The sequence below is a fragment of the Drosophila grimshawi genome, unplaced genomic scaffold (genome assembly GCF_018153295.1).
Source record: "Drosophila grimshawi isolate 15287-2541.00 unplaced genomic scaffold, ASM1815329v1 contig_311, whole genome shotgun sequence".
In the NCBI taxonomy this organism is placed as follows: domain Eukaryota; kingdom Metazoa; phylum Arthropoda; class Insecta; order Diptera; family Drosophilidae; genus Drosophila; species Drosophila grimshawi.
The window spans coordinates 30024426-30042589 of NW_025063098.1; the positions used below are offsets into that span (position 1 = coordinate 30024426).

Genomic DNA, 18164 nt, shown 5'->3' on the forward strand with positions numbered 1-18164 from the left:
GGTGTAGCTTGTGCTCAGCCGTTTGTTTTGACTGGCGAAAAGCTTTCGGTATTGTATTGAACACAGGGTGATTTTGGTTGAATATAACAGAATAATAAACAAAAAATATGCAGTTGAATATGTGCAAAATATATACCAAATAATAGTAATAAGTTCAGTAAAAATATTGCATTTCATAATAATAATTAAAATGTAAATAAAATAATTGCGATTGAAGCTTCATATACATACATATATATATATATATATATATATATATATATATATATATATATATATATATATATTTGTAATAATTATTATATACTTCATATATATTAAAAATTTAACCAGATACAGTTGAAGCATCACCCATTTATACACAAAATAAAATAGTACATAAAACTAAAACAGACGCAGTTGAAGCTTTAAATATTCTTATTAAACTATGCTAAATGTTAATTTTATTGCATTCTCATTTATTTGCACCTGAAACACGCTGTGCAAAGACTAAACGCTTTCTGCCAATCCTCTTTCAAAATCCCTTTCCCAATCGCTCTCTTTCTCTCTCTCACACACACTTACTACTGCCTCGTTGAGAAAATTCACACATACTCGTGCATAATAACTGAGACTGAATAAAACTGAAGAAAAAAATACAACTTACTATTCACGAACAGCTGTATGTGGGAGAAAAGCACCGGATCTTGTGGGATGGAAAGAAGAAAGGAGGAGGGGAGGAAAAGAGGGAAGCCATATTCCCATGCAGCATGTAACGCAAATGGAAAATGGCGGCTTTTTCCGCGCTGCGTACTCAGCTGGGAGAATTACGCTGCGAGTACGACGCAATAATTGCGACGTTGAGCGTGAATCTGAATCTGAATTAAGAATTACAGGTTCACAGCAAGCTTGACTGCATCCTGCAAATGATACATATGCACATATATAAAACATATTATATGTATGTGTGCGTGGATAGCAAAAGTGAAATGTGTGTTTACAAAGTTTGTTGCGTATTTGTGTGTGTGTGATAATCTCCTTAAGAGTTTGGGTTTAAAATACAAAAAATAGTAGCATACTTTTCTGTGCATTGTGCTATAGCTAAAGAGCTGGTTTTTATTCCATGTGCAACTTTACGACCAAACTGGACTTAGCTCTATTCTATTCTACTATGGAATATAAAAATATTTTTCTTGGCATAGCTGGACAGAGCATTTTGTAGAAAATGGGCCAGCACATATTAAAAACCCTTTTAACTTTAATTGTTTATTGCTTGGTAGTATCTTTTTATTACTTGAATATGTCTTTAGGTGGCTTGTATTTATTTTGTAAAGAGAGATCACCAAACAATAAGCAACCAAATTGACATGTTTTTGGGTATGTACATTTACACATTTAAATACTGATCTAAATCTTAACTTGTGAATTTAAACAAAAACTAAATTAGTTTCCTCGTTTATATGTAGTATTAATCTACAAACTTTGAGGCAAAAAAAAAAACAGTTTTGACAAAGTTATGGCAGTTGTAAAAAGTTGTATTTATTCATAAAATAAATATAAATATTTTTAAAATATAGCTGAAATGCATAATTTATTGCCTACAATCAGAAAGCGACAAGCGTAACTCTGCTTATTATTCAGGAAGAATCTTTCTAAAAAGCAGGGTTTATTTTTCTCAATTTTGGGATACATTTTTGTGAAGTTTAAAAGTAAAACAGATGTCGTATTTTCAGGGTGTTCTTATTTTTATGTGTTGTTTAGATTGCTTTTGAATTTTAACACTCCCGGTTTACATTTCTACTTTTTAGAAATATTATCTATCTTTAAAAGATATACTACTGAAAAATGTTGAAAGAAGCCTTTCTAACTTTTTTTAAAGACAAGAAAAACTTTCTAGGCGACTTTGTGAAATTCGGGGCGATCTTTTATTTTGAATGTATCCCTCAGCAAGGGTATTTTAATATCCTCACCATAAAGATTGGTCATCGTTTTGTGGCTTTGTTGTTGGAAATGAACGTTGGCAGCTGGAATCCCATTTTGCGTGTTGTGGTTTTCCACATGATTTCCGAGTTGTAAGGGAAAGTGCAGTGAAAAGCGTTTGGTTTGCTTAAAGAATTAAATTTATTGCATTTAACGTTGGAGTTTGTGTTTTGTGTTGGTGTTTGTGTTTTGTGTTTGTGTTTGTGTTTTTCATGCTCAGCAGCATGCTAGCTGCTTAATACAAATTTGGAGAGAGGGGGAGATAGGGAAATACTTAAATGTAGAATTACATATACGCAATTCGTTGGTGCGAGACCCGTTCTTAGATAATACGATATGTTATTTTGGTTGCTTGCAATCGTTTCCAAATAATGTACATTTTTTTCTCGAGAGCGATGACTATAAACTATAAAGATAAAATACACACAAAATACACATGACGAAAAGTTATATACTTATGCAGTTAATGAAATACCATTGTAATAATAATATGTGTTGACTGATGATTAGCAACCAACTCGTTTAACTAGTTTATACTCATTCCAGCAATATCGAAATTATATATATAATTATATATGCACTTAAACTTATAATCTGAAAACTTAGGCAACTACACTTAGAAAAAAATAATCGCAATGAATTTTAGAAATACGCCATGGGTTGAGAGTAAGAACAAAGAAAGTAATTTTCTTAAATTCAAGTTTGTGCTTAATTTTTGTTTCTTAAATTAATAATAAACATATTTATAAATGTATATAAAATAATTTGAAAAAATCTTGTGATTTTTCAGAAACGATATTTAGTAAAATCAAACGTTTGAATTTAATCATTTTAGACATATTTGCTATTTCTCAGAAAGAGCCAAAAAAACACCACACTTTTGGAATTTTAGATATTGCGCAAAGTGTACTCAATTTTAATTTTTCTAATTGTTCAAGACTTTCTATCTTTTAGAACAATGAATTCCAACAAAAGACAAGTTTTCCCATTTTAAGATAGCAGATTTGGAAAAACCAGAAAAACTTTTGCATTTTTAGGCAAGCCAATTTTTCTTCGAACAAGGAAAACCTTCTCATTTGTAGACATAAGAAAACTATTCAATTTGATGAAAAATGAAGTTTAAAAACAAAAAAAAACTTGCTAATTCTTAGGGCGAATTACTAAATTTCAATGCGATTTTTTTCTCCGAGTGTACGACAGAGAGTGAGAGAGAGAGAGAGAGTGGGAGAGGGATTGAGAGTCTCTAGCAGTTCATATAGTTGGGTGACTCCGCTGTAGGCTGTTGCTTGGGCGGCACATCCGGCGCCTGGTTGGCCTCCTCCGAGTAGTTGCTACCCACATTCTGATAGACCTCCGCCTGGACCTCGATGCTGCCCACCTGAGGACAGGCGACCTGTTTGGGCTTGAAGGAGCTGCAACTGGAGGTGGAGGCGCTGCTCTTGCTCAGCTTGCCATAGATGATGTTGGGTCGCTCGTTCAACTTGATGGGCTGCAAGGTGACGCCATTCTGATAGTGTTGCTGCTGCTGCTGCTGCTGCTGCTCCTGTTCTTTGGCCTCCATAATTGTGTTCAGATAGCTGCTGCTTTGCGATGAGCTCAACGCTTGGCTGCCACTGCCAGCGCCAGTGCCATAGACAGGTATGTTCGAGGGAAATAACTGATAATGCTCGGAGCCCGTCGGACTTGTGGGCGTGTGCAGACGATGGCAACTGGACAACGGTGAGGGGAAAACAATCTGATGCCGCTCATCGCCCGGCGTGGAGACGGGCGTAAAAACTGGCCTTGGTGGCGGTGGCACCAAATAGTTGTCCATCAGCGAGCCGGGCGTGCCCAGCCGACAGCCAAATTGACGTCGCTCTTCGTGATCCGAATGGGTGCCCGAATCCCCTAGAGAGGCGCCACTGCAATTGCTACCGGTGCTCAAGCGACCCGAAGACGAACTCGAACTGGAAACGCTCTGCAAACTCAACGAGCTAATTGGACGTGCCGAGGATTTCAGACTACAACTTGTTGCAATCGAACTCTTCGTCTCGTCCAGCAAGCTGTCGGCACAGCAGTTGGCCAACTTGTCAGCCTTCTCTTTGCGCTTGGAGAAGAATTTCGTGATGCGCTCGAAGGGCGTCTCCCGTTTCATTTGGGATTTGACATGTTCGTGGATTCTTTCGTATTCGCGTCGCATCTGATCAATTTGATCTTGTTTCTCGCGATAGCTCTGCTGTACATCGTTGCGATGCTTCCACTTCTCCACGAGCAGCTCCACATCCCTGATGGACAGCACATTGTTCTTGAAATCGTGCATAATCTCGGCCAGCTCATCGTCGGCATTGGCACGTGAGGCATCGCTGGCGCTGCGCTTGAGTGTGCCAACGCCCCCATTGGATTGGTGCTGGGCGCGTAACGGACGCAGTGGCTCCTCCACGGGTCGATTGGAGGGCTGATACAGATAGTTGCCATCGTCATCCGATGACTTTTGCACGGGTATATTTGAGGGCTGCATCACGTAGTCGTTGCCCTGATTCTCCAGCAGCTGCGAGCACTCCTGGCTAAATTTATCATCCGCCGCGGCAGCATCAACCACATCTTGACCGCATTTATTTTGCTCTTTGGACTGGTAATAAGGTGGTTCATTGATGCGCAACTCATTGGTGGTCTGTGCGGGGCCAATTGGATTCGTTTCGAGTACTTTGCTCGCATCCAGATGTTTTTCGGTTGCGCAGCTCTGCAAATTCTCATCGTCGGTTTCCACGCTGATATAATTGAGATTGGAGATTGCCATTGTCTCCGTTTTGGTTGGACGCACCTCTGGCGTATTTTCCCGCTCGGATCCGCTCGACATTTCCATATACTCCTCGGTGAGTGGCAGTTGTTTGACTGGCTTGGCGGGCAGTGCACCAATTACGACTTGGGGGGATTTGCAGCCAGGATTCGACTTGGTTTGTGCTGCTGGCGAGCTGGCGCCACTTGTGGCATTATCCACGCCCTTAAAATAATGATAGACCATGGTCAGATTGTGAAACTCCGAGAAGCTAATCAAATTCTGAGCCAACTTGTGATGACCCTCCTGTTCAGCTAATTCTGCAGGCGTGCGACCGGAACAATTTCTGACACCACAAGCTGTGTCGCCACCGGGGCACTCCATCAATTGCAGGCAGAGCCTATTGAGGCCCCAGCGAGCCGCAAAGTGGAGCAACGTGGGATACTCCTCCGGACTCGATTCGAGACGTGAAAAGAAATGCGGTTGACTTCGCTCGCTGGGTCCGTTCAGCAAATGAAAATTTGGTGGCATGTTGCGCTGAAAGCACTGCAACAGATGCAGGTCGAGGGAGTCCTTTTCCAAGGGGCCCACGCCCAAAGCATGGCACATAAACTCAATGGGGGAATCCTCGACACGCAGCAGCTGCTCCAATTCTCTCAAGCGACTCTCGCATTTTACGGGTCGAGCGCCAAGTAGCTTATTATTCTTCTCGATGCGTATCTCGATCATTGTGGAGATTTCCATGCATGTTTCGGGTATGGCAAATTGCAACGTATATGGATTACGGCATTTGAAATTACGTATCTCGAGCAGTTCGCCGGATTTCTCGACGAGCACTTTGAGTACATCATTTGGCTGCAGCGGCTCGGCGAGCATTGCCAGCACTTTGTTCTGACCCTGTTTCACTTTCTTGGGCAGCACCGTGAAACCCTCCGTGCAATTGGACATGCTGCGCGAGACGTTGCTGCTGTTGTTGTTGCTGTTGCTATTGTTGTTGCAACTGTTGTCCTGGCAGGGTGGCCGTTGGCACAGAGCACGCCCCAAAATGTCGGTGGCTATGCCGAGTATATTGCTGATCTGTGCCTGATCATTGTCACGGACAACGCAACGTCGCCACTTGTAGTAGCTGGGCAGGGCTGTCTTGTGCATCTCCTTCACCCTATCCTCGCCCACATCCAACAGAATGGCCAGCACCTTCTCCACCCGGATTATCGCGGTCAGCTGTGCCATGAGGAAGCTGTGCGGCAGTGCCAACAATGCCGGACACAAGATGACTATCTGCAGCGCCGTGTTGTGATACTTTTGGGCAATCTCCTCGCTGAAGGGGCCATCGTCAATTTTGATGTGCAGAAAACTGAAAATAGAAGCGCAGTTTGAGAATATAAAATAATAGAAGGATTTGTCCAAAATGTGAGTTGGTTTTGTGTTATATTGTGCGAGCGAATGACTTAAATACAATATAAATATTCATTAATTTATTTATGACTTTCTCACTTCAGAAATCTCTGCCATTTTGAGGGAATGGTGGATTGAAAGAGCTCGTAGAATTATTGGGGTCGTCTTGTGAGTAATTTTTTCTACCTAACTTGAAATGCAACATTTCCCTATGCCCAGAACTTTCTAGATCGGTTTTACTGGATTGTGCAATCTAAGTTGAAATTTTACTCAAATCGGAACTTTATTGATTGATTATTATATTTAGAGATTCTATTCGATATATCATTTATTTATTTATTTATATATTTATTAAATTTAAGTTGAATTATTATGTTTTGAAACATTAACTAAAATAAAAACTATCCATTAAATTTAATTTTAATTTTTTCATAATTAGAACTGTAGAGAATTTTTTATTTATGCAAATTACTTTGCTATGTATGATATCTATATACAGTGTGTTACAGTTCATTTCGGGCAGTGTCTAGCAAAAATTTTAATTGCCTGCCATTAACAAATTATCCAATATTTTTCAAAAATTCCAAAGACCGGTGGCAGGGACGTATATTAACCACCATAATGAATATATGACCCCCATAAACTGGGGTTTCCCCGCCGGCTAGGCCGGGTTATGTAAGAAAGTACCTGAAATTATGGTTACATATTATTTCGGGCAGTGGCATTATGGACACCTGGGTGCCATAAAACCCGGATTTTTTACGCCGGGACGATTATTTTTGGAATAAATAGACCAATCCTTCGTAGTCAGTTTAGTTATATCCTGCATCTCGGGTGCCACCAGCCAACAAGGAATATGGACAAACGGACTACCATTGAGCAACGGAATCTCATCCTGGAACACTTCCAGATTGGATATTCACATCGCCAAATAGCTAAAATGGTAAATCTAAGCACCACAACTGTATTCAACATCATTCGACTCTTCGTCGACGAAAATCGGATAGAGGACAAGGGCAGAAATGCACCAAACAAGATTTTCACCGAACAGGAAGAGCGGAGGATCAGGAAAATAAGGGAAAACCCCAAGCTATCGGCTCCAAAACTGACTCCACAGATGGAGGACGAAATGGGGCAAAAGTGCAGTGTGGAAACTGTGCGCCGGGTTCTGCGCAACCATGACTTTAATGCCCGAGTACCACGGAATAAGCCCATAAGAGTTTCAAAAAATAAAGGCACTAGGATGGCATTCGTCAAAACCCACTTGGACAAGGATTTGGTGTTCTGGAACAAATTTATATTTGAAGATGAGCCCAAATTCAACATTTTTGGCTCAGACGGACAAAATTATGTGTGGCGACAGTCCGATACTGAGCTGAATCCCAAAATCCTAAAGGCAACAGTCAAGCACGACGGAGGAAGTGTCATGGTATGGGCATGTATCTCGGAAGCCGGCGTGGGAAATTTGGTGTTTTTTGAAACAACAATGGACAAGTGTGTGTATTTCAATATATTCAAAGAAAATTTACTCCAAAGTGCCAAGAAGCTAGGAATCCGACGTACTTTCCGGTTCTACCACGACAACGACCAGGACAAAAGCTAAGCATAAGTCCGGATTAATACAGTCCTGGCATATCTGGAACTGCCCCCACATGATAATTCCACAGGTCCAGTCTCCAGATTTAAATGTTATTTAAAATTTGTGGGCTCTGCTCGAAAATAACATCCGGAATCACAGATCCGATCTCAAGAATGCTCTGCTGAATGAGTGGAGCAAAATCAGTCCAGAAACGACCCGGAAGCTGGTATCTTCCATGAATAATAGGTTAAGTGGAGTTATTAAGGCTAAAGGATATCATCCTAAGTATTAACATCCTTATTTAAGTTTTTATACGCCTAATATGTTACTTTTCCAAGACTGTTCCAAAAAAACTGTAACATGTATTTTGGATATGTTTTAAGTTTTGACTAATTTTAGTTAATTAATTAATATTTTAATAAAAACTGAAGCTTCCTTTTCAAACGTGATATAACATTAAACAAATTGGCATTCAAACATTTTGCGTTTGTTTCTTTGTTTAAACTTTATAGCACTTTAAAATTTTTTCTAGACACTGCCCGAAATGAACTGTAAGCCACTGTAGCTCTATCTATTCAGAATAATTATTTCAAATCGTAGAATATTTTTTGTTCTGGTTGCTCAACTCAAACCCAAACTCTAATCGAATGAGAATGTAATTGAAGAAATGCGTGATTTACAGAATCGTGATAGATTTAAGCAGATAGGCTTGTGTGTGGTTGGTGTACTTACTTGAATGGTTTGCGTCCGCGCTGCTTTGTGATCTTGTCGAAATGGTTCTTGAGGAAAGTGGCGCGGAGATAGGCGGGTTCGCTGTGCTTGGCAGTGATGATCAAAATGTCGTCCATGTTGTAGCCCGGCGGAGTGTAGCCGTAGCCAGCCGTTGTTGCAACTCCGTTGCCGTTGTTCACGTTGCCGCAGTTGTCTGCAAAATGAAACCAAAAACGAAACCGATCGATGAGCAAATGAGCAAAAAGTGCAACAACAACTTGAAAAAGAATGCTACTGATAAACCACTGGCCTGGAACGACCCCAAAAAAATATCAGTGTGTGTGCGTGTGTGTCTTTTTGATAAATAATGTGTTTACTTAGGATTTGACTTTAGCGATTTATGACCCTAGCTGTGACTCCTCAAATAGCCCATGTTTGACTTCAATGTTTGCCTTTTGGCTTTGGAAAAGCGCCGCAATTTCTCATGCGTGATAATTTTGTTAAGTAGACAACAACTAGACAACTACAAATAAACAACCAAAAAAAGGTCGGTTGTACATTTGTTTTAGATTTTTTTTTGTGGCACTGTGTCACCTGAGTTTACCTGAGAGGATTTACTTTTTGCATACCCGAAGATCTACATGAATAAAGATCGTTATAGACATAAAAAACACACAAATAATAATGGGTGAAATTTGAAATATATATTTTGTAGCTTCTTGATAATTGCTTAAGCAGTTTGAATATAAAAAGCAACTATTTCAAAAACAAATAATTTTCTTGAATTAATTTCTGAATAGTTTTCGTTTTTACTAACACAAATTTCACAAGAAAAAGATTATTTTATCCTTTTAAAATTGTGTTATGAAATTTTGTACATTTCTTGCTTTTTAATCAGGAAACTATTTCAGAAACCAATAAATTGCTTGAGTTTATTTCAGGTTAGTTTCCACTTTTATTGTAAGATATTTTTGTTTAAAAAGATACTTTTATCGTTTTAGAATTGTGCACTGAAATTTTTCATGGCAATTTCAATTTCCTTTTAACCATTCGTTAAGTTTAAGAGTTCCTTACAATTTCTTGAATTTTTTTTCATTTGTGAATAGTTTGATCTTTTATTATAACAAACTTAAAATTCTTGTTTTCGTTTTCAAAACGGTTTTAAAATCAATCAACTTGCTTCACTTATTTTTTTTTCACTTTACAAATTTCTCACGAACAAGTTTGTTAATCCTTTTAGAATTGTGCAATGAATTTTTTTGATTGTTTTGAAAACTATTTCGTAAATGCATTTGTAAAACTTTGGAATTTCTTGTCGTAAATTTTGGTGGCTGTAAGTTCTTAGACTTTTACACAAATCGAAACTTGCCACAAGGGGAATTCACAGCAAACTGTTCAGTTTTAGCCAGCTGCTGATGTTTTTACGTAGTTGATGTTGTTTGTTTGTCACATCCGAAGATTTAAGCTAAATAAAACAACATAAATTTTCGAATGGGAAAACAGTGAAAGTAATTTCGACAGCTATTTTGTCAACACAGAGAGAGTAGAAATAAATTTGGCGGGCTCTTGAACAACTTGGGCTGTGGCCATCATAAATTCAGTCACGTTTAAAGCATTTACAAATTTAGTTTAAATCTCACAACTAATCGAGCAGAAACTCGAACTCGCAGCGCCTTTTGCCGATGCGTTCTTGTCTTCTTGATGATGTTATCTCCTGGCCAAACCGAAATTTACTGTTGCATCTCGAACTGAACTTCTTCTTGACACCCACAAATGGCAGCGGTGGCGTCGTCGTCGTCGTCGTCGCCAACAGCAGCGACAGTTTGCCACACTCTCTGTCTGTCTGTCTGTCTGACTGTCTGTCTATCTGTCGTCTGCCGTCTTGTCAGTCTCCGATTGCCTGCCGGCTCCTCTTCCTGTTGCACGCTCGCAGCTGCTGCTCATTATATGGCCAAGGGAGTCGAGCTCTTTCTCTTCTTTGTATACCCTGTACAACATTACAAATGGTCAATATGCCGGCTGTTAAACCAGCAAAGAAATCGCACTGCATTTTAGAAGTTCACCTAGAGTAACTCATTTTAACTTATTTTTAAAATAATGAAACATTTTCTAATTATTTTTAATGAACCAAATAAGGTAGAAATATACCTTTGCATAATATTGATCAACTACAGAAATTCCACTCAGATCGAATAAATATATTTATATACATAAAGGATAAGTGCCATTTTTTGTTGTCTGTTGTCAGTTTTATTTCTGCTTAACCATGCAGGATATTTTCTAGTCGAGCACTCTCCACTAAGAAACTTTTACTTGTTTCATTAATATAAATAAAAGGCTGTGCATATATATAAAATGACAAGTGGAGCATTTGCTGCTTATTATTTTTGTGTTTTCAGTTTTATTCCTGCTGAAACGCACAGAATATTTCCTCGTCGAGCACTCTCGACTAAAACTCTCTTGCTTATTTCATTAATATAAATAAAAGGCTGCGCATAAATATATATAAAAATGACAAGTGAAGCGTTTGCTTGTCCCTGTGTTCTCTGTTCAGTTTAATGCCTGCCTGCACATTTGCATATTGTTGCAATTTTGATATATCATTTTTATTTTGGGTATGTTTTGTAGTATTTCTAAATGCATGACAGCATAATTAACTTGAAAATTGCCTGCCTTTTGACTTTTATTTCTATGTGCGTGACAAACAAGTTTTGTTTGATTAATGACCGTGGCCAAAATGAGATGAAAAGTTTATCCTTCTAGGTAAACTTTGCTTTTAGCTGTTTGAGATTTATCACTCAATTACATGACAGATGACAGTCGAAAATCGCAACCGAACTTTTTGCCCCAAAAAAACTGACATCTGAAATTGAGTTCTTTGCCAGAGACTCGCCTCCACATCCTCCGTAATATGTGCAAAAATGTATTTCAGCGAGGCAAACATCTGGTAATTGTTAAACAGTCGTCGCCAGAGGGCAAATTGTAAGAAAAATGCGACCCTTTGTTTGACGATCTCGTTTTCTTTGTATACCCTTTTCTTTTATTTGCATTTTGTGCACACTAAAACAAAGTATTTCTGTGCCGCAGCAATTTGCAAAAATTTCGCGTTTTTTATTTTAACTTTTCTTTTTTTTTTTGTAGCTTTTTGATCGATGCTTTTTTAATGGTGGCCGCGCGCAGCTGCATCTGTTAACGATCTCGTATCTCTCGCCGATCCGTTCTGTATATACATTTATATTACAGCAGCAAAAAAAAAAAATTAATCGCACCACTTCGGCATTGAATGAAAAAAACAATCCATTTGTTTGATAACTTAGCAATAATTTAGTATTCCTCCTTTAAATTCAATTTAGTGCGAAGAATAGTAGCTCTTTGTAAAATTTGTTTATTTATTCCTAAATTTCATAATTATAAGTGCACAATTGAATTTATTTTTATTATAATTATTTTCATTAATTTAAATGTTTTTGTTTGAGTTTTAATTAAATTTAAATGAGTTGACAATGGTGAATAACATGATGTACTTTTTTTTTCTCACTTGCTTAAACTTACACCTTTCAGAACACTTTTTGTGAGAGTGGTGCTACTATTTTGTCCGCAGCTGTATATATATTGACTTACTCATGTCCACATACTCGTAGTTATTGGCATTCGATTTGCGGCCCAAGACACAGCTACCAAACAGACTACAGCTCCGCTTGGCAGCCATGTTCTGTACCTATTTTTATTTGAATATTTATTGTTAATCTAATATTGAAGCATATTAAATAATTCAACAATTTGTGATAATTTTTAATAGTTGGTTTGCAGCGCGCAAGTCGCACGCGGCGCTAATTGTCGTTTCAGCATCGCGAATGGAACTGGAAGCGAATAATGTGGAACCAGTTGCCATAGGCTGGCTGGAAGGCTAACTGGGGGATCTGACTGGGGGCTGGTTGGGGGCCTGGCCACTGATTGCCTAGGATTACGAGTCTACTTTTAATTAATTTATTAAAATAATGCGACCGGCGCCAGTCAGCGTGAGAGCGTGGGCATTGAAAGGGGTTTAATTCGGTTTACTCAACTGAGGTTGAGTTAAAAAAAGAGAGCAGTAATCGTGTTTAAGTTTAATCAAGCTTGAATTACTTTAAATCGAGTTGATGTTCTCGATGCAAGTAGAAAACTTATCGAAAGTGAATAGAGGGATATTTTGTGTCATATAGTTTTAGTTTACAAAGATTGAGTTTAAAAATGATGCTAAAGTTTTAATGTCTTTCAGTGGAGTATATATTCTTGATGAAAGTACAATCCGTTTGAAAAATTATAGAATAGAGTACCAAAAAGCTTAGCCAAGAATCTAATCTACTTTGAATGAAATTACTCTTAGATAAATGTTTCTTGAATCAGGATTTGGAAAGTATTTCAGAATGCATTCGTTTTTATCAGAATTTGATTGAGTAGAAGAGTGAGTTAAGATTATTGATTTGAAAAAGAAATCTGAAGTAAATGATTCAGGAATTATGCTTATTTGAAGTTTGCAGTTAAGCATTATTTCTTTTTCTCTGAGATAAGAAAACAAATCTTCCAAAATGAGCTTTGAATGAAGTTTCCTGATTGGAGATAATAGATCTTAAATAAATTGTGATTGAATCAAGACTTGCATTTGAATATTTGCAAAACATTCCTTTGTCCCTTCTTCATACTTGAGTTGAGTTGAGTTCTTGATTTGAATTAATGGATCTTAAATCAATGAATTTGGAATCAAGATTTGCAGTTTCGTTTTCAGAATGCATTGTTTTCTCTCTGTGCATTTACAAGTAGCAGTCAGTGATTCTTAAGTCTTTAAGCTGAATATATTTACGCAATTAATTAAACTCTTATGCGGATACCAATAAGACTTAAGAATAATTAAGCCAAAGTCTTCTTAATAACACAACCTTCTAATGCTTCAACGAAAATGTCTAAAAACTAAATAATTCATCAAGCTTATTCTTTGGAAAGATACTTTTGTTTTTTTGCTGGATTTTTATGAGGGGTGCCCAAAACTGCAGTCGAATAAAATTGCTTTTTGTTTTCGGTTTATTTTGGTTTGCTTATTTTTGTTGTATGTGTTTTTTTTTTTTGACAATTTGAATAAATGCCAGCGCTGTGTGACATTTTAGCAAGACATAAATCAACGAAAAATGAACACAAAATAATGCGGGATAAAATGGACGGCGGCCACAAGGCGGATCGGAGACCGGAGACCGGACGATACACAAATTAACCCTCGCCCCTGGTCCAAAAAGAACGAACAGAAATAATATTCACTCATATAAAACATGTATTTCTACATCTCTCTCACTCTTAATGTGTGCATCCCTCTCTCTCTCTCTCTCTCTCTCTCTCTCCTTTATTTATTTTGTTTGTTGTTGCTGTTTGTGCGAGCATAACAATTATCATTTAATTATGTCAACTGTAACTTAATTATGAGCGCATCTTTTCATTTCATTTAAGGCCTCACTTGATTAAAACTGTTTCAGTTTTGGTTTGGTTTGGTTTGGTTTCGGTTAATTGTTGATTTCCGTTTGAGATTTGTGAATTCTTCTGCTCAATTAAGCTTGAATCCGCATTCGAATGCATGGCGACTAAATCTTAATCAATTCACTGGCGATGAAATGCAACATTTTTTGAGCACTTCATAAATTCCAAATGTGTAAAAAGGGTAGAATGCTTTTGTGCTTAAGTATGCAACAGACAGAAGGAAGCATACCGTTAACTATATATATTCTCGATAAGAATCAACAGTCGAATCGAGTTCGACACAAAAACATAAACCAAAATGTAAACAACAGAATAAATGAAAACAAAATAAGAAATATTTTAATTTGTATACATCATGAGGAATAGTTCCCATAAGATTGTTTTGACTTAATTTTATCGATAACTGCCCCGTTGTGCTCATATCGATATACATCGATATCTGTCACAATTTAATAGCCCGAGTCTTCTATCTATTTTATTCTACATTATATAATTGTTAATCAACTATCCAAGCACTTTCAGCTTGGTTACATTTAAGCGTGAAACACTTTAAAAGCGAAACTAAAATATATTTAACAACTGGCTACAGGGTATATTATAGTCGCGCTCAGTGACTACAGCAGCCCACTTGTTTTTTTTTGTTTTTTTGTATCGCTGATCTTCTATTTATTAAATTTATTCTTGTTGGCATAATTCATCAACGCTATAAATTGTTTTAGTTACGGGCTTAAGTTTGAGTTCCCCTACTATATACACACAGATGCACACACACATACACACACACAAACACACACACACGCACACACATACACGCTTCCGCCCACCAGCCGTCTAACGGCATAATTTTCCCCTCAGATGCACAACACTTTTTGATGATCATTCAACTGAAAATTGCTCTCATTCTCCATTTGCTTCTCTCTTTCTCGCTCTCTCTCTCTCTCGCTCTCTCTCTCGCTCTCTCTCAATTGTGAGAATTGGACAACTGGACACTGATTAAACCAAGCAGAGGAGGGGTGGGTGGATCAGGGCATTCACAAATAATTCACAACGATTATAAATGATATTCTGCATTGGTTTCGGTTGGCGTTGAATGCGCCTGCATAGAAATTACACTGCAATAAATTCGAGTGCTTGCAATCAGTGCGTACTTTATTTGGGATCTTCTGTAATAGCACCACTACGACACTTCTTTCTTAGGAATCCAAAAAATAGCATTAGTTTTGTTGATTTTTAATTTATTGTTTAGTATTCTTCCTATAAATTAAAGTTGGCTTTGCTGTTGGAATTCTATTCATTATATTTATTAATATATTTTTGTTATGTTAGGAAGGGTGGCATAAAATATAATATTATGTATTCTTTATAAATATATTTTATTTATTTTTAACTATCATAATTGTAGGTGCACATTTTAAACATGCTTCTATAACTTTTTCCTCTATTTTCTTACGTTTTCATAAAACTCAATTTTTTTTAGTTTAAATTTTTAATAAATTTAAATAATTGAAAATTGTGGATGATTTCTCTCTCACTTTTTTCTGAGTAGTCTTCTGCCACTTCCAACGTAGTCATAAATTTAGACTTACAAATTTTTAAGAGACACATTTGAAAATATTTCTTGAATTATGTTTGAATTATAGTGTTGTCTCAATGGTAATGGAATCTGTTGATGACTTGAAATATGCACTATATTCAAGTCGTAAATATGGTCGAGAACTTGCTATTTCTACAATATGTATATACATATATAAGATTCTTAAATATAGTGGCACAACTTTCTACACCCTTTCCAAAAACCTGAAACAATTTGACCCAGTTAATAACTAATTTATTTGCTTAGTGAAACACAGGCCTCATAATGAAAACATTTAAAAACACATCATAAAAAGTGTCTGTGCATCGATGAAAATTTCGCTTGAAACGTGTTTTTTTTCTCTTCTCCCAACATAAACAACTATTTCAGTTTCTGGCCAGGCGCACAGTGTGAAAATGTTGCATGAAATAGTTGCTTTTTTCTCAAAAATCTAGGGAAGAAGTTCAGGAGTTCATTTAGACGCAACATGAGGCAGATGTCTGAGGAGGCAGTTTATATGTACTATATGCAGATGTGAGTTATAAAGTTTATAGCTGCTAGCTAAACAATCTGTAGACACAACAATCAGCAACTCTAAACTGCATTTAATATACGATATGGCAGAGTTCATAAATACCAAGTCCAAGTCCATTATACAAAGTGCCGACTGCAGTTAATGCAATTGTCTATTAACCAGTTAGTTTGAGTGCTACACTCAGCGAAAAAATCACACTGAATTTTAGAAAACACGCGCTGAAAACTAGAAAGTTTGTCTTGTTTTTCGAAATAATATCTAAACATGAGAAAACGTTTTTCTTAAAATTAGAGAGGCTTACCCCAAATTGACAATCCCACAAATCTTGAGATTTTTTATATTTCTTATAAATACTAAAAAGTAGAAATGTAATTTATTGGATCGGTTTTTATATTCGATTCTCATCGCCGTTAAAGTTAAGTATTTTTAGAAATATACTTTAAAAAGATGTTTTGGCGATATCCTAAAAATGAGTGCGATTGTTTTTTGCTGAGTGTAGAGTCGCATCATGCATTTTAATGCAGTGCTGGGCGTGTAAACAACTTTGGAGGTCTGTCCGTTGCACCCAAGAAGCAACTGCTCCAACTCCTTTAGTTCCTCCAACTCCTTCAACTGCCAACTCCGATTCCGATGTTATTTTTTTGATGTTTTTGACATTAATGTTTTGTTAGTTTTTTTTTGTTATTGCTGTGTCGCTGTCATAAAAGGGCTGGGGCTGGACATGGACATATGTATAAGGAGGGGGGAATGCCAGACAGGCTCCCACACATACACACACTCACACATTCATGCCACATGTTTATCTGTCTGCATTTCTTATAAAAACAATGCAACAACAGGCAACTCTTTTTAGAGTGCCTATTTTTAGCTTCGGATTCTTCAATTCCCAGTATTTGTTTGGGGGGCGCTGAATAATTGTGCAGCAGGTGTCAAATGTCTGCCCCCCTCGCCTTTTTCCCTCACCGACTTTTTTTTAGTTAAAGGAAAGGAAATTGTCATTATTCAAAATAAATATTAAAGAAAAGACACAAGAAGAACTCAAAATGATCGTGTAAAATGCAACATTTGTGGTCTTAGCACGAGCCACCCTATCGCAGTTAGGCGCTGATTAATAACACCCCTCTGAGGGGGGTGCGGTGGAGGGGGTGGGAGTTGGGAGTGGGGAGAAGCGACAACTTTGTCAAACACTTCATCAAACATTTCAAATGTGTTGCATTTTTGAAGGTGTGCGTTTGAGTGCATTTTTTCTCGTTTCTTGTTTTTTTTTTTAGTTATTTATTTGATGTTTAGCTGTTTTTGGGGAAATACATCTGGCAGGGGGAGTGGTGGGAGAGAGGGGAGATGCATTTTGTGTCACTTTGGCAGCCATTTCACAGATCTATACGCGTCTGTATGCTAATAAATGTCTTCATAAATTTAAATGCGACATGTCAGCCAAACAAATATCTCCACCGAAATGCAATCGAGGCGCTTCTCAAATGGAAATCAAGTCATAAATATTCCCGGGAATAATTTAGACCAAAAAAACAACAATGTCTCACACATCATTTGAGTTTCGAAAAGTTATGGCTACTTTTTTTTGGAGCAGCACATAAATTATTGAAAATTATTTAATTCAAGTTTAGCTTTTGCTTTCGGCTTCAATTTTGAGTAAAGTAAGAAAATTCCAGTATGAAGCAAGAATAGAGATAATAATAATAAGAATTAGACTTGGCTATTGATGCTGATCGTCAATCGAGGCGCTTCTCAAATGGAAATATAAATATAAATGTACATATATAAATTATAAATAAAATACATTGTTTCACACATCTGAAGTTATTTCCAATTTTTAAGAATGCTCTTACGATGAAGCGAGAAGAGTGATAAGTGCTCAAGCTGACAATCAGACTTAATTTTGATGCTGATCAGGAATATATACATATACAAATATACTTCATATATTAAATATAATTTCTTTTATTTTTATTTTCGCTCTCTTGAGAATTGTTTCATAAAAATCCGTTCAAGGTTAATTGACGTGAGTAAAATGGTTGCATTAAATAAAAGCACTTAAAACATAAAAAAGGCCCGCATTTTTTGCATTTACTCTTAACTAAGTAGTTGTCACATGCATATGTATTATTATTATTATTATTATTATTATTATAATTTT

At 37.0% G+C, this 18164-nt stretch overlaps 1 protein-coding gene across 4 annotated transcripts in view; it reads right to left on the reverse strand.

Annotated features, from left to right (window-relative positions):
• Positions 1 to 2758: 2758 nt before the first annotated feature.
• Positions 2759 to 18164, reverse strand: part of LOC6569669 (phosphoinositide 3-kinase adapter protein 1) — a 40190-nt gene continuing 24784 nt past the window's right edge. For 2 of the 4 annotated variants that reach the window (XM_032741538.1, XM_032741540.1), the window contains 2 exons: positions 8421 to 8613; positions 2760 to 6068 (listed from right to left, as the gene is read on the reverse strand). In XM_032741538.1, the coding sequence (XP_032597429.1) occupies positions 3203 to 6068; positions 8421 to 8613 (3059 nt within the window). In that variant the 3' untranslated portion in view covers positions 2760 to 3202. Of the gene's footprint in view, positions 6069 to 8420; positions 8614 to 12020; positions 12088 to 18164 lie in introns of those variants that run through there. The other 2 variants (XM_032741539.1, XM_001995852.3) reach the window with 2 other exon arrangements.